Source organism: Penicillium cataractarum (genome assembly GCF_028827025.1).
Source record: "Penicillium cataractarum strain IBT 29864 chromosome Unknown utg000001l, whole genome shotgun sequence".
NCBI lineage: Eukaryota > Fungi > Ascomycota > Eurotiomycetes > Eurotiales > Aspergillaceae > Penicillium > Penicillium cataractarum.
This window is the reverse complement of record NW_026622737.1, coordinates 4,514,204-4,534,492: the sequence shown is the minus strand read 5'-3', so window position 1 is coordinate 4,534,492 and position 20,289 is coordinate 4,514,204. Positions and strand designations below refer to the sequence as shown.

Genomic DNA, 20,289 nt, shown 5'->3' with positions numbered 1-20,289 from the left:
TGTATTACAGTCGAAAATCAATCTAGAAAGTCGGCTTCTATGATTTGACAAGTCCCGGCTGTAAGTAGCAAGATCCTCGATTTCTCTTTGACGTCTGAAATTGGCCAATTTCACCGGCAGCCTCGGTGCTTTAATCATAGGCTTCGTGCCTGATACGTATGACCATATTTGGCGAATCAGGCTATGTATTGAGGCTTGTCTAGGCTGTCAGAAGCATATATGTAGATTCCTGAAAAAAAGGGGGATGATATATGAACTGCATAACTCAAGGAACAGCTCACAAAGTTCCACACAGGACAACCGGGTTATCCTGGAGTATAGAGAGAGAAAAAAAAGGAATTTTGTATGATGAAATGCTCTTTCGACATCGTTCTTCCATTCTATGGCGTTACCGGATTACTTGTTTGTAGTAAGTGACGTTGCTAGTCTTCGAGAAATATACAGGAGCCATATTTAACGCCCCTCCCATCCCGAATCTATCCTAATTATAAACAAGCTGCTCATAGGTAGTTAACTATTTCACATCAAGATAGCGGCTCCCATCAAAACAGCGCTCAAAAGGATGGAGCCTCCGGTTGAAGGGGAAACAGTTACTCCGCCACTTACTGCAAAAGAACTGGTCGGTGAAGCGGTAGGCGTAACACTGCTGCTCGAAGACGATTTTGCCGTGGCCGTGGAATTTCTTCCATCCAGCAAAGCGCTGACCTGGGCCCACAACTTGCAGATGGAGTAGTCAATCTGGCCAGGCGTACTCGAGTTTCCAAAGACCATTCCAGGGGTCTTCGAGCCCGTTGATGTAATTTTGAATTCCGGCCATTGAATAGCCTTGGTCGACGGTTTTCCATTCTCTGCCATCGCAGTCCATAGGCTGATCATCTCATTGCTCAATTCCCTCTCAGCTGTCGAACTACTGCAGGTATAATTGTCTTCGGAATAGCTGAAATCCAAATTGCTGAACACGAATGGGATTTCGGCAGTATGAGCAGCACCAAGGAATGACAAATCGTCTGCGATCGCGACGAGCGTATCCAGCCACGCACAGGTGGAATTGTGAGTGAACTCATAGGTCCATACCGGGGTACCGTTGCGTGCGGTAGACTTCGCACTCTCATATGTCGGGCATTTGAAATGTGCGTCCGTGATGACCGTCGAAATGGCCTTGAATACACCGGCTCCACTCGTCAACCCGGCTTCCTTGACAGCAGACTCAAACACAGATAACGGGTAATATTTCTCGATAGTCTGAGCTGCGGAGCCAAAGTCTCCTTCGAGGAAAGCCTTGTAATCAGCTGCCGTGAGGTTTGCGATGAGCTCGGCCGACGGATACTTCCCGATGGCATCCAGAGTGCCCTCCTGTTGGTCTTGTGGTTTAACCATGTTAGCGTTGAGTCAATAATTCGACAGAATGAAGGCGTGCATACTGTATCCAAGGACTGCCGGGACTTGTGCTCCACGATGCAGAGGATTCTCTTTGATGACAGTGCCATCCACAATTGGCCAGAACTCAGGCGTCTGGCTATTGGAAACACCAATTCCACTAAGTCCCCCGACCCCTGAGTCGATATAGGAATCGGCATAATATGCCTTCTGAAGCTCGGCAGAGGAAACGGACTGGAGACAGGATTTCTATAGCACAGTCAGTCCAGTACCTATTTGTAACGATAAGTTTTGTCCACTCACGTCGCTGAGACCGCATGAAAGCCCCTTCGCAAACGAGGCACCGAGCTTTTGGGCAGTCAAATTCTTTGTCAATTGGGGTAGAGCAATTGATTCAATGATGGCGCTCTTGAACAGAGACGGTGCCTCAGCAAGAGTCGCAATAGTGTACACGTCTGTAGCACCGGCTGATTGTCCGAAAGCGAGTACTTTTTCCTACATTGACAATCCAATTAGTTTAAAACTTCGAAGCAAGTCGAAATCACATACAGGGTCACCGCCAAAAGCAGAAATGCTTTTCTGAACCCATTCAAATCCAAGAATAAGATCTTGAATGCCTTGATTACCATAAATTCCAGCACTGTTGAGTGCTAAGAAACCGAGGGGCCCGAGTCTGTAGTTCAATGACACAACAACTGAGCCTGTCTCGGCTAGGTTGCAACCATCATACAGAGGGTATTCAATGCCTCCTTCAGTGTCGGATCCGCCGAAAACCCAAACCTTGACAGGAAGTTTGGAGTCTTTTGTCGCGCTAGATGGAGCCCAAATGTCCAAGTAAAGGCTAAAATAGAAATGCATTAATAAATTAGTCGTTTATCAAGCTAAAGGTTTGCCTCACCAGTCTTCGGATTTCTTTCCAGATGGCACAGTTTGATTTCCAAACTGAATACAAGTTGGAGCAGAGATGGTTGAATTGAGTACTCCGTTTGAGTACTTCTTGTTGTAGGCCTTGGGAGGTTCGAATCGCAAGTCCCCGACCGGAGGTTCTGCAAATGGAACGCCCTTGTAGTAGACCGCACCACTGCTGCACTTTCCACCCTTGAGAGTACCAGCATCAATGGTAACGGAAGGCGAAGCCAGAGCCGTGGCTACAACGGCCGACAAAGAAGTTGGAAGAAGCAACCTCATCTTTGCTAATATTTGAAGAGTCAAGTTGAGATGAAGTCAAGAGCATTTGCGGTGCTCGCACGTTGGTCTTTATAGAGATATCCAGGTCTTCCAGTCGCTCATTACTTCATAATACTGCATTGATCTTCATACAAATTTAGACTATATCCACCTTTTGGCCCCGGCTGTGCTTCTTCTTCTCCTTGTTTGATGGAGATCACGGCCCTCTTCTCATTGGCTGTGCATTTTAGTTACCAAAAAGAGACTAGCTCTCACAGCCTTGTCGACTTCGGCCCCTGAGTCCAAACCAGATCGGGTATCAACATGCTGAAAGTGCCTATTCGTCTCTCAGCCCCAAACACGCGAACCCCTAGCAGTTCTCCTACGGATCACCAATGGGTCCACATGGAGCAGATTATCATTGAGGCGCAACACCCAGTCTGGCATGTCAGTTGTAAGTTGTAACCCGCTAATTTGATCAGCTATGTTGAAGCGAGATTATTAGTTGATTTCTTCGTTTAACAACCGCGTCTTATAGCATCTATGGGGCTTAGCTGGGACATTGCCGAAGGCACTGGAGAGCTAAATGGAATATTTATGGGTTATTTGTGAGAAAATAGGTGTTTAGCGTCATGGTCGCTAATTGAAAACGATGCGAGCGGTCATTGCGGAGAACTACCCGATCAAAAAGTTGTTTTCATTGTTGCGCCCCTTGTTTATAGCATGTTGTGTCTAATATTCGTCGATTCAAAGGTGAAAACGCGCAAGAAGGAAGCGGGGGGTGCCATAATCCCATGGGATCTTCCAACTGTCCCCTCCGGGACCAGAAGCGTATGCTACGCCGCCGCTACTTGGCATTCCGGCGGGGGAGGAGAGTGTATGAGACGCGATGGATAAAGATTGACGAATTCATAAGAATAAATCAAAGGGATACCAATAATTTTTGACCATCCTCACCAACTATCTCACCAAATTTTTATTTTTGATTCTCTGGCAAGATGTTTCGTGAAGAAGGAAACCGACTGGTGTATGAGTATGACTCCGAACAGCTCTGGATTGAGCCGTGGGGGGAGAACGCGTTCCGGACCCGAGCCACGAAATGCGCCACCATGCCGATGGAGAATTGGGCTCTGAGCGACAAGCTGGCTGATTCAACTTCTCCAGAGATCTCTATCTCTTCCGTCTCTGCAAGTATCAGCAATGGCAAAATACGGGCTGTTATTTCGAAATTTGGGAAGCTCACTATCACCAACTCTAATGGCAAAGTACTGCTTGAGGAGTATACACGAACTCGTCGGGATATTCTTGATGCGAAATGCAGCGCTATTGAGGTCGAAGCTCGGGAATTCAAACCTATTCTTGGTGGAGATTACCATTTCACCCTACGACTGGAGAGCATCGACCCAAATGAAAAGCTCTTTGGTATGGGCCAGTATCAAATGCCATACCTCGATCTAAAGGGCCATGATCTAGAACTAGCTCATCGCAACTCCCAGGCCAGTGTGCCCTTTACACTGTCGTCTCTGGGGTACGGCTTCCTCTGGAACAATCCCGCAATCGGACGTGCTGTCCTAGGGAAGAACATCATGAGCTTCGAGGCCTATTCTACCAAAGCAATGGACTTTTGGATCGTGGCAGGAGATTCGCCCGCTGAAATTGAAGAGGCTTATGCCAATGCAACAGGCAAAGTCCCTATGATGCCAGAATTTGGCCTAGGATTTTGGCAGTGTAAGCTACGGTACCAAACGCAGGAAGAGCTCCTTGGTGTGGCGAGGGAATATAAACGCCGCAATTTACCGATTGATCTTATTGTGATTGACTTTTTCCACTGGCCTAAACAAGGAGAGTGGAAATTTGACCCTATATACTGGCCTAATCCAGGTATGTCTCTAGAGCTCCATAATAATTTCAGTGAGCTAATCGGAAATATTCTTATAGCCGCAATGGTTCAGGAGTTGAAGGAAATGAATGTTGAATTGATGGTTTCTATCTGGCCGACCGTCGATAAAAAATCAGAGAACTATGAAGAAATGCGTGAAAAGGGTCTTCTGATTCGTGTGGATCGCGGTATTCGGACTGGTCTAGATTTTGAAGGCGAGACTGTTCATTTTGATGCCACAAACCCCAAGGCGAGAGAGTATGTCTGGGGTAAAGCACGGCAAAACTACTACAAAAACTACGGCATCAAGGTTTTCTGGCTTGACGAAGCTGAACCCGAATACACAGCTTACGATTTCGATATTTACCGGTATCACCTCGGGTCAAATCTTGCTATTGGGAACATCTATCCGAGTGACTATTCACGAGCCTTCTATGAAGGTCTGACCCGCGAAGGAGAAAAGAATGTCGTCAACTTGGTGCGATGTGCTTGGGCCGGCAGTCAGAAGTACGGCGCACTGGTCTGGAGTGGCGACATCGCCTCGTCCTGGAGTAGCTTTCGGAACCAGCTTGCTGCAGGCCTGAATATGGGCATTGCTGGTTTCCCCTGGTGGACCACTGACATTGGTGGCTTCCATGGAGGAGATCCTAACAGCACTCACTTCCGCGAACTGTTTGTGCGCTGGTTCCAATGGGGCACCTTCTGCCCGGTTATGCGCCTGCACGGTGACCGTGAGCCTCGACAGCCTCAACAAGGCACGACCGGGGGTGCATCCTGTTGCAGCGGTGCCGATAATGAGGTTTGGTCTTATGGGCCAAAGGTCTACGAGATCTGCAAGAAGTATATGCTCATTCGCGAGGAGCTGCGACCATATACAAGGCGACTGATGCAGGAGGCTGCCGACAAGGGGACACCGGTGATGCGGACTCTTTTCTACGAGTTCCCTGATGATGAAAAGTGCTGGGAATTGACTGAACAATATATGTATGGCAACCGGTACTTGTGCTGTCCTGTGCTGACGGCCGGGGTGACCAGGATGACGGTCTATCTGCCAACCCTGATTGCTGGTGAGAAGTGGAAGGCGTTCGCTGGGGAGGAAACTTGGGAAGGAAACCAGAAGATTGAGATCGACTGCGCCATCGACACTATGCCGGTGTTTGTCCGAGTCGACAGTAAATAGGCTATAGAATGCAAGAATGCAGTTCGATAGAACTAATCTCGAACATGACTACTGGGTCATCACCATCTAACCTCGAACGTAGTTGACTATAAGTCGTTTATCACGAGATGGAAGACTGGTCATTTACCTCTATCTCTTGTTTCCACCAATGCTTGTACTCTCGGGATTCTACTGGCTGAGTTCCTTGAACATTCCCGGAAAACGGACCGAAAATGTGGGGGAAGCTGAACTCCCCACAGGAACGTGGAGTGGCCGCCAAGTAACGTGCGGTAGGGGGCCTGTTGCCAACATCTATGAGGGAGCTTCTGGCTTCCTTCGTTGCCATCTTCGTGGGTTTTCCATTCGCAGACCAGTTTTCCCATGGATGGGGGTGAACCTTGCACTGCCAGCGAACAGAATGCTGGCGAGGGCTCGAGGCGCACCCGTGCGCCTCTGACCTGTACCCTTTGCTGTCGGCGTTTTGCGAGAAAGGAGCACCTTGTCCGACATCTGCGGATCCACACACAAGAAAAGCCATTTACGTGCGGTACTTGTGGGAAGATGTTCTCTCGGATGTCAGTAATAGCTTTCCCCCGATATTTACTGTCTGAAACTGACTATCGTCCATCGTTAGGGACATCCTAAGCCGTCATACGGAGATCCATGCCCAGGAGCGACAGCCAAATACTACAAAGCACCTTTCGAAGAGGGCATGTGTGCAATGTGCGACGAGTCGAATCCGCTGTACAAGGGAAAATCCTTGCGGGCGCTGCGACTCAAAAGGTCTCCGCTGCGAGTACGGGATGTCGCCGACTAGGAAGCTTCGTGACAAGGAAGGGGTATCTGAAGTCGACCCAAATCCAAGTCCAGATGACGTGGCTGTCAATGATGCGATAGCCGGGCCCATGAGCCAAACCGCCGCGTTGGATGACGGCCATAGCACTCAAGATCCGCTCTCTTCAGGGGTCCCCTTGAATCGCAATGATCATGGTGAGATATCCATCAGCGCCGACATTCCCCCTGGTCCGATCGTGTATGAACCTGGCTCAAGACAGACCCTCGGTCCCGAATTCATATCAGGAATAAATTGGCTCTCCCCGGGCCAAGCAATTTTCCAAGAATGGGGAAGTCAACTGGCCGAAATCACCGACAACGAGTTTTTTCCGCCGATGTTCAATATGATGGATCTAACGGAGATGCCCCAGCTCGTTAGTGCTGGCACTGAACAGGAAATTGCCTCTGGGAACCCCAGTCAACCTTTCTCAGGCTGCGCACAGCTTGGATCCTGGGATGATACGGAAGGTCACCCTGGGATCGGAGAGCCTAAGTCACCAGAAACATTCCGTGACGGGCTGTCAACGGGCACGTCTGGGTCAATTGAAAGCAAATACTATGTTCATGGGGTTACATCAAGAGCTCCTTTTCAACGCAGGTCTTGTAATTCCGGGGCAGTGCCTGAGGGTTCGACGTCGGATCTTTCAACATCTGCCAGCATTGCTAGCAATATCCCATCGTCCGTTGACCATTGGCTGACACGAGAGGTATATGCCAGAGTTGTTTTCAGCATACAAGAGCAGATAAAGACGCAGCCGCAAATTCCGCCGCTAGAGTACTTTCGGCTTTGTGTGCACCTCTACTTTGACCGCTTGCACCCCAATTTTCCCTTCATCAATCGAGCGACCTTTCTAACCACTGACCCCCACTGGATCCTATTAACCGCAGTTGCTGGTGTAGGGGCGGCGTATGTACAATCACCGCTAGGGACGCAATGGAAGAACTCGCTGATGGAAATAATGGGAACGACTCTATCGAATCACCTCAGTCGCTACCAAAATATCCCCCAAGAGGCTGATTCAATGCAACCTTTGGATATACATATCACAATGGAGCTGGTGGATGAGGTCATGCCACTCATTCAAGCCAAGATTTTGCACATGCTGTTCATGCTTCATAATAGCACCCTCTATATTACACGACGTGCTGGTTTTGAGCGTGCTGAATTAACACAGTGGTGTTCATATCTTAATCTACTATCAACATCAAACGCTCCCACATCTATCAAAGGCGCTACGGATGTGCAGCTCTGGGTAAAAGCCCAGTCACGGCTCCGAGCGGGAATGATGATATGGGTGAGTGCAAATACTAATCCATGAGTGTAATGGGGTCCTGACATGTTGTCCAGCTTTTGGATTCTATGCTTTCCTATGAGTTGAATTGCAAGCATGTCATGAAGCTCGGTGACACCGCTAAATGGCTGCCCTGCCTTGAAGTAGCATGGGAGCAGCCATCGATTGCAAATATTGAATTTGCTGAGAAGTATTCAAGTATGAACTTCATCTCGGCTTGGATCCCCTATATAACGCCCCTTACTGACGAGTCCCGTCTGAATAGTATCTTTTGTGGATGCGATCGATATGTTATACATTGAGAAGCGGGTTAGCCCACACATTAGCGAATTCAGCCATGTTCTGCTCATCCACGCTATCTACCGACGCACCACTGAAGTCCTCGACGAAAGCTGCATGCGACTGTTATCCTGGAGCCCTACATCCAGTATGCAAGTCTTGGGCAGCGAGCCTAATTCAGTTCAGGAGTGGCCACCATCTAGCACAACGGCGTCGAACTGGCGCAACGCGGCCTGTGACTCACTCGATGTTCTGAATTGGGCAGCCAACAGCAAGGCTGCTGAACTATGCTGGGAGGAGCCCACCATTTTGTATCTGCATCTTTCTCGGCTGATGCTCCTTGCTCCGATTGCTCATTTTCAGACTCTGGCAAGATTTCCATCATCGCACACTTTGAAATGGCCCGCGATTCCTCCCAACCAATATGATTATGAGAATGCACGTAACCAGGTCCTCCAATGGGCCATTCGCGATCAGTTCAAGGCCCGACTGTCGGTCGTACATGCTGGTGCCTTGCTATGGCATGTCCGCCGCTTCAGCACTGACAACGCCATAGAACCATTCAGCATATATATTGCAGCATTACTCCTCTGGGCTTACAGCGCTTCGACGTACGCGGTCAGTAATTCCGGTGGTCCAATGAGAGCTGATGAGACCTTGCGAGGCGACGGTGTCGATCTAGATGATTCTGATGATGAGCCTCTTTGGATTCGTCTTGATCGGCCTCTAGACGATGAGCTTGTCCAGACATACATACGTGTCGGAAATAAAATGTCTGCCCATCTAAAGGGGGTCGGGGATATCGGCAAACACGATGCGCCCTTGAAGATTCTTAAGCAGGGGTATCATCTACTTACCGGGAACAAGTATGATAGGAGCCTCGACAGCAGATTCAATGAAAGTGTGCTAGGGGAGACAAAACATTGCACGTGGGAGATACGGCGATCGTACGCATCAACAATCCAGTTCCTGATTGATGCGACAGGGGTTTCTTAGCTGAAAAGGAAAACCCCTAACGGGACATCCAAAATATGAATTCACTTTGCAAATTTCACACCTTGGTACAGAGCATTCCTATATTGTTAGACACTTTGCCCCAGTCCCTCATTGGATAAACTAATGCCTGCAATATAAAAATGACGTAAGCTCTCTAACTACCTGATTACCCTGTATTCACCACGACAGTCCTGAGTAACTCCTGTACTGCGGATGTGCTCAGACTACATTAACGCCGGCACTATATACTGTAAGCACATGCAACATCTTGAGGGGCCAGGTTAACCGCCAACAATCAACAATTTTCTCAAGCCTACAGCCACTGCTTTCTTAGTCTGAAACTATGTACAGTCTGTTGCCTGTGCATACAGGGAATGGCCTCTGGCCATTACTCTAACATATAGAGGTTTTCTTTCCTTCTCCATAGAAAACGTATCCACGGTGCATCTGGAACTCAATCATAGCGTCTACTATGATATACCTTGTCAAATCTTTGTCTAACAGTAATTCCGAAATGATGGTGTTGAGCGTAAATTATTTTAGCTATTCTGTAGACGCGGCATGACTAAATAACAGAGCTATGAAGTAGGGAATCAGATAAACTATGTATAGGCTCTGAACATTTGATCGTTTTCAAAGTACCTGCAGAGTGTATTCCACTGATGTTAACCTATAGATTTAGTGGTTGACTAGATAGGGCAATAAGTGCACCATAGAGAACAGTTGGGCAATTTAGCTACCGCGGCAAACCCCTTCCACTCCAGTATGACACGAAACCTTCTCCAAGATGCCATTTAGCCTTTCAACGCGACAGCATCGTTACCCTCAGCGTACGCATCAACACGATACTTGGAAAAGTCCCTAGCGCCAACCTCGCGCGCAAATAGGATATCCAACTCCTCGAACGTTTTACCCTTCGTCTCGGGTAACCTAAAGAATGTCCAAACAAAAAAAGCCAAGGCGCAGCCACCCCAGAAAAACCCAGTCTTGCCCTTCCAATCTCCAGCTGTAGGGTTCAGCATGTATGGATTGATGACGTTGCAGATAATCTGCGAAATGTAGTAGACAATACGAGCAAGACAAACAGACTTGTTCCGCAGGCGGGTGGATGAGGTCTCACTGATAATCGCATAGCATATTGGCCCAACAGTGAGGTAGTATGTAAGCAGCCAAAGAAGCATCATTGTTGCTTGCGCGTAGTTCCCCTCAACTGAATCTCCGGCGCCTACGGAGACAAAGCCCACTACCATCAAAATGATAGTTAGAAGGCCCAACCCCCAAAGATAAAGGGTACGACGGCCGAAGGCATGCAGGAGATACCATGAGACAACAGTGCCAACAAAGGCGAGTCCAAGGCCTCCCACGGACATCTTGAATGAGATTGAAGACGGTACGCCGGCCTGTTCGAAGAAGTAGGTTGGAGTGCCACCCATAGCTGAGCCACAGAATGGTTGGGCGGCGAAGGCCATACAGGCAATCTCAGTTCGGCGACGATCAACACCACGGAAACAATCCCAGTAGCTTGTGCCTTCGTCGATTTGTTTCTCCAGCTCGTTAGTGTGGATCATCATCGCCACACCTTGTTTCGCCCCACCATTTGCGTCAAAGCCTAGACGAATCATGCTCCGCTCCGCAGATTCATAGTCACCTCGCCGGACAAAATACCATGGGGACTCCGGAGCGAACAGCAGGATCACGAACAGCGGAATTGGCCACACCCACTGGATAGCAAAGGGTATACGATAACCCCACTCCGTTGCGTATTCAGAGAACCCGGACTGCACTCCGGCCGAGATAAGCTGACCAATCGCCCAGCATAGGTTCACATATACAGTAAGATAGCCGCGCAGGGGGAGGGGACAGACTTCAGACGCGTATGCAGGTGCCATGGTTGCAAAAACTCCCCAAGGAATACCGCATAAAAATTCACCCACCAAGAGGACAGGTAAGTTTGTCGCAAAGAAGGGAATGAATATGAACACGGTGATTGCAACCAAACTTGCCAGCAGCACCTTGCGGTAGCCAAAGCGATGGGTGAAATAACCATTGGCGAAAGCGCCCACGATAGTGCCGACAGAGACTGCATTGCTGAGGCCATTCTGCCAGGAAGCAGTGATCTGGTAGCTGTCGCTGCTAGCTATATACGAGCCGTATCGTTCCTTAAAGGCTGGTTGGGCGAAAAAGGAGGACATGAGGACAATATCGTAGCCCTCCATGATAATGCAGGTTGAAAGCAAGACTGACCACATTGCCGCTTTAGGGTACTTGCGAATCGCTTGCATAAATGTATACTCGTGCTCCGCTGCGGCTGCCTGTCTTGCAAGATCATCGGATTTGACATGATCGTCTTCGTGGCCGTGCTCCATGTAGGACACCTCCTCGTCGACTTTTTCATTGGATGCCATGGTCGGGCGCTTGTAGGAGAATACAAGTTGAGTGGTTATGCAAAAGTCTGGAAGACTGGTCAATAATTGTTGTGCGGTATGCAAGGGAAAATCATTTGACTAACATGTAATCCCGTGTTGAAAGATTCATGTATCTCGTTCCCGGATGATGGTCTGATGTATGTCAAGTCAGATTTTAAAAACAGGGTCACCACCGTCCTTTTAACGAGCATGGATAGTCGCCATCGACCTCCTTCACGCATTGATCGGTCCATACTCCATAAAGATTCCATAATCCGGGGAAAGACTCACTAAGTGGGCTCATCTGGTCTCATTGGATCGAGGCGGTTGGCCCTAAACAACTACCCCGCCGGAGTACAAAGCCAAGCCAAGCCTGCCCTTGTCATCGATAGTGAGGCTGCTTTTGAGTTCCGACGGGGTCAAAAATATCTTGCCCCCGTCGCGGATTCTGCGCATTGCCCTCCGTTTCACCACTTGTCGGAACTGCCATAGCTGGACTCAGACGAATCTACGCAGCTGAAATAGCCTAATATTTACGCTCAGGGTTTCTGACCAGTCAAGTATTAGGCTATTTGGTGCTGCGGGGCCCCCGCCGACATCAACTTGTAACCAGCTCCCTTCTCCATCTGCATCTTGGACGAACAATAATGGAGAGCAATCTTCATAATCTTTGCCTGAATTCTCCACGTTCTACTTCCCCTCAACTCCCCCACATTCCCCACCGACCCCCCTAACATAACCGCGAACAATAATCTAAGATTATGGAGTCCAATGATCTAGTTTCTTCAGAAATTAGTCAGGGGAGGCATCATAGCCACCTCCGAAGAACTATAAAATGACACTGGTTACTGCATGGAAGATAGATTTGAGAATCAAAGCACGAGTCCACTTGATTCTATCCGCACTCTCAGAATGTGGCATCAATCCTTCGCATCGCTTCTTCTGGCCCTTGTGGCTCCATCTATTACCTATGCGGCGACCATAGCTCAACGAGACGACAGCGTAGGCAATGCTATCGTTGATCTCTCTCAGAACAACGGCGCGGCGACCTTCCTCGGCTCGGGTTTCATCTATGGATTCCCAGACAATGGCACAAACGCTGAAGATAGCATCCCTGACTATCTCCTCGCCGATATCAAGCTTAGAACTTGCCGCGGTGGCGGCGCTCAGATCGACGCTGTCGGGTGGGCAGAAGGCGGCTATGATGGTTATATCGGGCGTTTTGATTCAGCCCTTTCAAACTACCGTTCGGCCCGCAAGTATAATGGGGAATTCATCCTGATGCTGAGCGACCTGTGGGGTGCTCAGGGCGGTGCAACGGCGGATTCCATTTTTCCAGGCGACAATGGCAATTGGACGGAAATGGAGTTGTTTCTCGACCAGGTGATATCTGATATCCAGTCGAATGACATCTTGGAGGGATTGATAGTTGATATTTGGAATGAGCCTGACCTCGAAATATTTTGGTACCCCGATTGGTCTCAATATGTGGAATACTTCGTCAAGGCCACTCAATACTTGCGGTAATTTGATTGCCGATGCTCGCCCTATCAGAATCTCGTCTTGAAACACTAACTTGACTCTAGATCTAACTATCCTGATATTCCTGTGGAAGGTCCATCGATGGCAAACTCGCCCAGCACCGACAACACTAACTGGCAAGCCTGGATGTCATCTATCTCTGGAAATGATACGGTTCCAGACCGATTTTCTTGGCACCAGATTGGGTCATGGCAGCGCGAGCCTGATCTTACAGTGGCTGCTTTTACCTCTTTACGGGAGACCTATTCCGTTGCTGAGAAGCCAATCGATGTCAATGAGTATGGTTGGCCCTCAGAGCAGAATCCCGCCAACTCGATCTACTATCTCTCGCAATTCGAGCGTCACAATATTCGAGCCTTGCGGGCTAATTGGGGTGGTGGTTCAAACTTGCACAATTACATGGCCAGCTTGATCTACGCGGATGATTCGGGATATTATCCCAATGGTGATTGGCAGCTTTACAAATATTACGGAGGAATGGTAGGTGATCGGATTGCAACTACTGCATCTTCAGACCTCTTATTCGACGTCTTTGCCGTTTTATCGGATGGGAACCTTCTCAAAGTTATTGCCGGTACCAGGACTGTCCAGGCCTCATACGATCTTATCATCACAGGATTCAGTAAACATGGGCTTGCTACCGAGGGCACGCTCGATGTTCAAAGCTATCGATTTGACTGGGGTGGCTCTGAGGTAAAAGTCGACAGCCCAGTTGATCTGGGCAGGGCTTCCTATGGCTATTCCTCAGATACAGTAAGTTGCCACGGTTACTATATGTTTGTGGCCAGGTGGAAGTACCACTAACTTCTCCGTTCCCTAGCTCGCCATTACTCTTGATCCGCCGACTAACTCAACCGGTTACGCGTTTGAGATTCAACTCTGAAGCTGACAAAGGCATGATTGGGCCGGTTTAAGGGAAAGCAAGAGCTTGAGGACTCAAAGATGTCAAGTTCAGCCCACCGAGAGGTTTATATTTCGCTTAGGCTCGGCACACAATACTAGCAGATTGTGAGAAATAGGACTGAGATTTGATAGCGTTTGGGTGTTGAGGGTAAGAGGAAGTAAGAAACCGAAGATATATCTACGTAGTTAGTAGTAAATGGTGTGTATGTCGAATGGAAGAAGGCGAAAGAGCGATAGTGTAGAAATACGTAGAATGGTTACACTTCGATTGTTTCAATCGATCTCGGCAGGGCAGGCGGGTACGTAGGTGGGCGTGATGACGTGTAGAAAACCAGGGCACTACCGCCGTAGGCCCACTTTAAAAATCATGTATCTGACGTGTATTTCATAACTCAGCCTCGAAAACCGAGGGAGGTTACTGACAAAGGCTTGATTTCAAAGGGAGAAAATCAGTGATAAGAATAATCTTCACTGAGCCGTATAGGGTATAGATTACACACCACATTGAATCAATTCGCGTTGGTGTCCAAGACCCAGTGTCTATGGCATACAACTCGCTAGTTTGGGATACACAATGCGTTTCGAAACGAGCTTCTGAGGCATCCCCAATCATCCACTTCTCCTCTCCTCTTCGAGTAAGAACTACTTTACAAGCTACAGGAAGTTTTGTTCAAGTAGGTGATGGATGAGGAAATTTTTACACTGGTCAGCTTTGCAAGTATAGTAAGGATAATAAATTATGAGTAGAATGGTCAAATTTTTCGGGGGGTGCAAAAATTAATAGTTCCCAGCTAAAAGCAAGATGCAAAATAGGTTGTAACAGATATCGCTTGAGAAACAGTTCACATCATCGTATTGCAACAGCAAAACGGCTCGAAAGTTGTCTTTGGGTGCTTAACTACTCGAGACTTCAGAAAATCCGTGCTATAACGCTCCCTTCCATGCTCACACATCATTAGGCTTTGGCTCCTCTCCTTCCCGAGTAGGCTTCACAAAGTCTGACTGCAGGATAGCCGACACGCCAAAGATCATAGCGATGACCATAGAGATAATCTCTTCAAGTACAGACATGCACAAATAGACAGTGAGGCTGGTGTGATTGTTCTCGGCTAATGAAGCCACCGAGAACTTCGGATTGTTGGAATAGTCACCGAGGGCCGAGTAGACCATCCGAACCAACAGGAAGGGAGCGGACAAGGCAATACCAAGGAACAGCTTCTTCTGATACTTGAGCGTTGCGAAGGAGTAGGTGTAGAAAAGCCAAGCGGTAAGGAGGATGACCAGGACGTATACAGCGAGGAAGAGACCCATGGCTGCTTTGGGCAACGTTCCTGGGGTGTATCCGTGCGATGTATCGGCGGTGCTGATTCCGACTATACCAAGGATTAGGCCGATGATAGCCATAAGAGTCACCAGGAGGAGGGGACGAGGAGGAATCTTCTTTTCCAAGTCACTAGATAGACATTTATCAGCCCATACTCATTGGATGTTAGCGCTCCACCGTTAACCATGATCAACTCACATCAGTCTCAGCATTCCGACATAAGCCAACAACAGGGGCGCAATGCCAATCAGCTGGCACACGAATATGGCAATTTGGACATTTTCCGAATTATTATCGATGGAAATTAATGTAGCAATACTGCCAGCAAGCCGAATGAGAGAGAGGGTGAAGGGATATCGCCAGATCTTGGCGCCAACTCTCCAGCCTGTTCGTTTCCAGATGAAAAGGGAAGCGACGAGGATGAACGGGAAGACGATGAGCTGAAGGATAGCTATTCCATCTTGGTATGTCACTTTCCCCATAGTGATCTTGCTTGATATAGAGGGAATAGATCGAAGGAAGTTATGAAAGATGTTGGTAAGAGATGAATGGAAAAATAATTAGCTGTCGTATGCTCCTCTAGACAGCGGAGAAATGGGCCCTTTTATGTGCTTGTTTACGCGCAAAAGATTTTTGTTTTGCATACTGGATACCCTATTTAGAGTCACCAAGCCACAGCCTTAAACTAAGCTTTGCGATAAATCTTGACATCTCTAGATGCTCGTTCCGATTGGCTGTGCATCTCAGATACCCAAAACAGACTAGCGCGGATGGACTCACCGTACTCCATTTTTCAGCCCTAAGTGGGCTGTACCCAACCAGCTACTTCTGGGATACCCTTCTTGGTAAAGGAGTGCAGATCTTCAGATCGTCGCTTGTTAGTCGTCATCGCGCATCTTTAGTGCGCAACATTTGGGGGCCGTGGCGCATCGGGGCCGTGGCGCATGGGGGCCGTGGGGTCTGTTTGGGCCACGAATTTTCATCAATTCAGCCCCACGGCGCCCCCGGGCCGCGAAGAGCTCGAACGAACTTGTGTGTGGAAGAACCACTCCAAGAAGCCGAGGGCACTAGCAAGTAGCTTGTTTCCAGGGGAATCCATCTTCAGCTCGCCTCAGCTCTGCTGCGAACGACTGTCTTCATTTACAAGGCCCCCTTTACTCCTTGAGTTCTCGTCATTAGCTTTGCGATAACCTTGTCGACGGAGCCATCAATATGCCTCGCCCAAGAACATCCAGGAGTTGCGAGAATTGTCGGCGCTTGAAGCGACGCGTGGGTCTTTCTCCTTGTCATCCCAGCGAAGTTAGCACTAACCTTACACGGCGAAACAGTGCGATAAGCAGGTTCCCAAATGCGGTCAATGCATTCGCGCGCACGACACTTGCCTTGGGTACCGCGATGAATGGGATCTGATCTTTCGTGACCAAACAACCCACACCATCAAGCGATCCAGCAGGACACCGGAGAGTAATGGGGCTTCGACCGTGCTTACTCCCCCGTCGACTCCACCTACCAGAGGTCTGAGTCCCAGTCTCGAGGACATAGGTGTGAATTATTTCCTGCAGGAATTTGTTGCGGGTGGCCGGTGTCCCTCGCGTGGATATCTAAACTATATCCCCACTGTCTATTCGGCTGATGCGGAGCATTTGACTCTCGTCACTAGTATGACGGCCGTGGGTCTTGTGGCGTTGGCAACTCGCCAGCCAGAGCTTACCGTCCAGGCGCATGCCAAGTACTCAGAGGCGATCCGCCTTGTGAACAATGCGTTGGCATCCCCTGTCGAGTCAGTCAAAGATAGTACCTTGATGTCGGTGATATCACTGGGGGTCTTTGAGCATGTCTCCAACTTTGAGTCGTGGGTTCGACATGTCAAAGGAGCTGCCGCGCTGGTGGTTGCCCGGGGTAAATCTCAATTTACTCGTAGGCCTGCCATCCTGATGTTCAACCAGGTACGCGCAGATATGTCCGCTGCCTGTATCCAATGCGTACAGCCCTTTCCAGAGGACTTGGGTGAGCTGCAGGAAGAGGCAACCAAGTACACAGACCCCTCTGATGCATTTTGGTTACTCGGGGTGCTTGCCACTCGTTGTGCGAACCTTTTCGCGGCTGTCGCGAAGAAGAATAATGACAAGGCTTCACTCATACCCACGTCCTGGCCTTACTTCCTAGAAGAAGCGATCGCGATTCAGAGTGATTTCCAACATACTCTAAGCATCCTTGCCATGCAAGAACCGTACATGACCACCCGTGAATCCGATGGGAATGCGACTTCCATGTCCTTTCATGGCCAATATGACCTATACAGGTCATCCTGGGCAATAAGACTCTGGAATAACTCGCGAATGATTGAAATCATCGTTTGCGAGATTATATGCTGGCTCATCAACAAGATCTTAACCGAGGATCCGGCTCATTCGGCTGAGTCTCGTCTGAAGCTTCAGTCGAAGCTCCAGTATGCAGTGAACATCATGTCAAGACGATCGGCGGAGATACTCGCGAGCACCCCGCAGGGCCTAGGGCTTATATCGGCATCTGGTGCCTATGTACCCCAAGAACCAAACGTGTCGGGTGGTTATATGCTGATCTGGAATCTATATACAGTCGGCAAATGTCCGACGATCAGTCTGCAAGATCGCCAATGGGTCATCATGCAACTCAAGGGTATCAGTAAGAGTGGAAATATCGCGATGGCGTTTCAGCTTGCGGAGGATCTTATTAGAACGGAAAGAAGTATACAATGAGAGTTTTGCATCTAGATGGCCCCTTCAGAGATCATTCTCACAGGGGATTCGCGACTTTACTGTTATCAGGATGATCAATGAGTTGGATTGATGCACTAAATCACGCTAGATATAGAGAATTGTCACATGTTTCCTAGTCAAAGTATCGTATTTATGATTAAGAAATATGAATATCTGACCAATACTCCGAAAGGTAAGAGCCAGCCCTCCAAACACTCCAAACTATGGTGTCACCGAGTTACCAAGTAACTTCCCAATTTCCTCTGCAATCGCCAGAGTACGCTCTTCACTTAGTCGGCGACCAATGACCTGAACTGCCACAGGGGCTCCATGATATACCTCCGGGTCATACTCGGCTTGCACAGTGGCATCCAATTCACTCAACGGCTGGTAATCGTCTTTCTTCGCGTCCAATTTCTTATCGGCAAACGTGACTGGAACAACGACGCTAGTGAAGTCGAGCAAGTTAATCACCGATGCATACCCATAATACCGGAACTGATTATGGCGGATGGCTGCTGTTGCTGTAATTGGGGCAATGATTGCGTCCAATTCCTTGCCTTGTTGCTCCTCGAGTTCACGCCATTTATCGAGGTACTCGCTTTGATAGTTCCATTTCTTGAGATGGGTGCCCCACAGTTGGTTCATGTCAATCTTTTCCTTGTCTGGGTTCAAAAGGTCTTTGATGTTTGGGATTGATGGCTCCCCTGAAGCATTGATATCTTTGAAAACATCCTATATTGGATAGGTGAGTTATCATTCGAGGGTCAAGGTTCCGGCGGTGGCTTCTTACGGCGTTTCCATCTGCTGCGTATATGTCGTTGATAAGATCGTGCCCAAAATTGTGTTTGTACGGCGTCCAGGGGGCGACTGTATGTCCATTTTTCTTCAGAGTTGAGACCACCATCTCAATACCTCTTAGAATTGGAGGATGAGGGAGAACCTGGCATTTAACACCTTAGTTTGTTTCATATCTAGTGACCCAGGAAGACCTACAACACCATCGCAGGAGTAGTATCCTAGGTTGAGTCCACTTTGAATCTTCGATTTGGTCACCTCTTCCTCAGTCGATCTCCACGGGAGTGGGACAACCTTTGAGTCGTACTTCCAAGGTTCCTGGCTCAACACGGAAGTAAGGAACAACCTAAGATCTGCTACTGTGAGCTTATTTGAGCTTGCGCTATGAATGGCATACTAACCTGCTGCTGAATGGGCCATCGGTCCAACTACACTATGCACAGTCTCCTGGCCCTCCATACTATTTGCCATTTTTGCGTACGGCATGCGGCCATGACTCGGCCTGATGCCGTATAAAAAGTTGAAGGCAGATGGAACACGAATTGAACCACCTTGGACGAGATTATATTAGTCTCACTCAATGGCCATTGGTTAATGTACGTACCAATATCCGTTCCTACTCCAATAACACCGCCTCGAATACCGACCATGGCACCCTCACCCCCGAGCTCCCACCACACGACCAATTCTTATTGCGAGGGTTGAGCGTCCTTCCAATTATGTTGTTCACTGTCTCGCAAACCATCAATGTCTGTGGTACACTGGTCTTCGTGTAGAAAATGGCGCCGGCCTTCCGTAGAAGAGTCACGAGAACCGACTCAGTCGTGTCATATTTACCAAGCCAGGAGACATATCCCATCGATGTTTCAAGACCCTGTTTCGGAGAGATTATGAGCATTATGGTTGGCAAGATGAGACTAGGGGCTCCTCACCTTCACACGTAGCTGATCCTTGAGCGAGATGGGTAGACCATGTAGCGGACCCACGGGTTTCTTGTGTTCCTCGAAGTAGGCATCAAGTTCTTTTGCTTGAGCGATTGCCATTTCAGGGAAGAATTCCAAGCAACAGTTCACCTGTCCGAAGATTAAGAGACAAAATACTTGTTGGCATTAAATAACATTTTGTGCTCACCAATTGATGGGCCAGTGCCGCTCTCTTGCAAAATGCGATTGTCACGTCGACTGCTTTCAACTTTCCCTGCGCCAGCTGCTTGACTAGATCAGTAGCGCTTGATTCGGTGATACTGATTTCTTGATCCGAGATTAAGCCCGACTTTGCCGGGAATTCGAAGACGGAATCATCAGCGGGCGGGTCTTTGATCCTCCATTCCTCGGGAATCGATTCATTGATGCGATTTCGTTTGTCGGCAGCTAACTCTTCCCATGTAGAAGTCATGTTTTCAGCTAGTAAGTGTCGTTTCAAACAGGTTTTGGTCAAGTTTTGAACTCAAATGTTTCGCGCTGGCGCTGGTGATGTGACAAACCCTTCGACGAACCCCCCGGAGGCGGGGGGGAAGGGTCATTAAATGCCCCAAATCAACCCCGCTTCATGTATCTTTGACTTATTATCTCCAATTACCAAGAGTCAGTCTCACCT

The 20,289-nt window shown here is 48.6% G+C and overlaps 8 protein-coding genes across 8 annotated transcripts; 5 read left to right on the top strand and 3 right to left on the bottom strand.

Annotated features, from left to right (window-relative positions):
• Window positions 1-519: 519 nt before the first annotated feature.
• On the bottom strand, window positions 520-2,565 carry N7496_001580 (carboxylesterase/lipase family protein; the record flags this gene model as incomplete). The annotated part of the gene is made up of 5 exons (XM_056694511.1): window positions 520-1,361; window positions 1,422-1,626; window positions 1,681-1,872; window positions 1,927-2,218; window positions 2,276-2,565. The coding sequence occupies 5 exons, from the start codon at window positions 2,563-2,565 to the stop codon at window positions 520-522; spliced, it is 1,821 nt and encodes a 606-aa protein (XP_056561240.1).
• Window positions 2,566-3,542: 977 nt separating this feature from the next.
• N7496_001579 (glycoside hydrolase family 31 protein) lies at window positions 3,543-5,603 on the top strand (the record flags this gene model as incomplete). The annotated part of the gene is made up of 2 exons (XM_056694510.1): window positions 3,543-4,425; window positions 4,483-5,603. The coding sequence occupies 2 exons, from the start codon at window positions 3,543-3,545 to the stop codon at window positions 5,601-5,603; spliced, it is 2,004 nt and encodes a 667-aa protein (XP_056561239.1).
• Window positions 5,604-5,963: 360 nt separating this feature from the next.
• Window positions 5,964-8,983, top strand: N7496_001578 (Zn(II)2Cys6 transcription factor domain-containing protein; the record flags this gene model as incomplete). Its single annotated transcript, XM_056694509.1, has 4 exons — window positions 5,964-6,157; window positions 6,217-7,711; window positions 7,765-7,906; window positions 7,974-8,983. 4 exons carry the CDS (start codon window positions 5,964-5,966, stop codon window positions 8,981-8,983), a joined length of 2,841 nt encoding a protein of 946 aa, XP_056561238.1.
• Window positions 8,984-12,300: 3,317 nt separating this feature from the next.
• On the top strand, window positions 12,301-12,915 carry N7496_001577 (uncharacterized protein; the record flags this gene model as incomplete). The annotated part of the gene is made up of 1 exon (XM_056694508.1): window positions 12,301-12,915. The coding sequence occupies one exon, from the start codon at window positions 12,301-12,303 to the stop codon at window positions 12,913-12,915; it is 615 nt and encodes a 204-aa protein (XP_056561237.1).
• A 96-nt stretch (window positions 12,916-13,011) lies between these two features.
• Window positions 13,012-13,734, top strand: N7496_001576 (uncharacterized protein; the record flags this gene model as incomplete). The annotated part of the gene is made up of 1 exon (XM_056694507.1): window positions 13,012-13,734. One exon carries the CDS (start codon window positions 13,012-13,014, stop codon window positions 13,732-13,734), a length of 723 nt encoding a protein of 240 aa, XP_056561236.1.
• A 1,044-nt stretch (window positions 13,735-14,778) lies between these two features.
• Window positions 14,779-15,639, bottom strand: N7496_001575 (uncharacterized protein; the record flags this gene model as incomplete). The annotated part of the gene is made up of 2 exons (XM_056694506.1): window positions 14,779-15,286; window positions 15,356-15,639. 2 exons carry the CDS (start codon window positions 15,637-15,639, stop codon window positions 14,779-14,781), a joined length of 792 nt encoding a protein of 263 aa, XP_056561235.1.
• Window positions 15,640-16,369: 730 nt separating this feature from the next.
• N7496_001574 (Zn(II)2Cys6 transcription factor domain-containing protein) lies at window positions 16,370-17,895 on the top strand (the record flags this gene model as incomplete). The annotated part of the gene is made up of 2 exons (XM_056694505.1): window positions 16,370-16,426; window positions 16,486-17,895. The coding sequence occupies 2 exons, from the start codon at window positions 16,370-16,372 to the stop codon at window positions 17,893-17,895; spliced, it is 1,467 nt and encodes a 488-aa protein (XP_056561234.1).
• A 222-nt stretch (window positions 17,896-18,117) lies between these two features.
• On the bottom strand, window positions 18,118-20,088 carry N7496_001573 (Acetamidase; the record flags this gene model as incomplete). The annotated part of the gene is made up of 8 exons (XM_056694504.1): window positions 18,118-18,630; window positions 18,689-18,838; window positions 18,892-19,046; window positions 19,095-19,244; window positions 19,298-19,381; window positions 19,456-19,567; window positions 19,626-19,766; window positions 19,825-20,088. 8 exons carry the CDS (start codon window positions 20,086-20,088, stop codon window positions 18,118-18,120), a joined length of 1,569 nt encoding a protein of 522 aa, XP_056561233.1.
• Window positions 20,089-20,289: the final 201 nt, after the last annotated feature.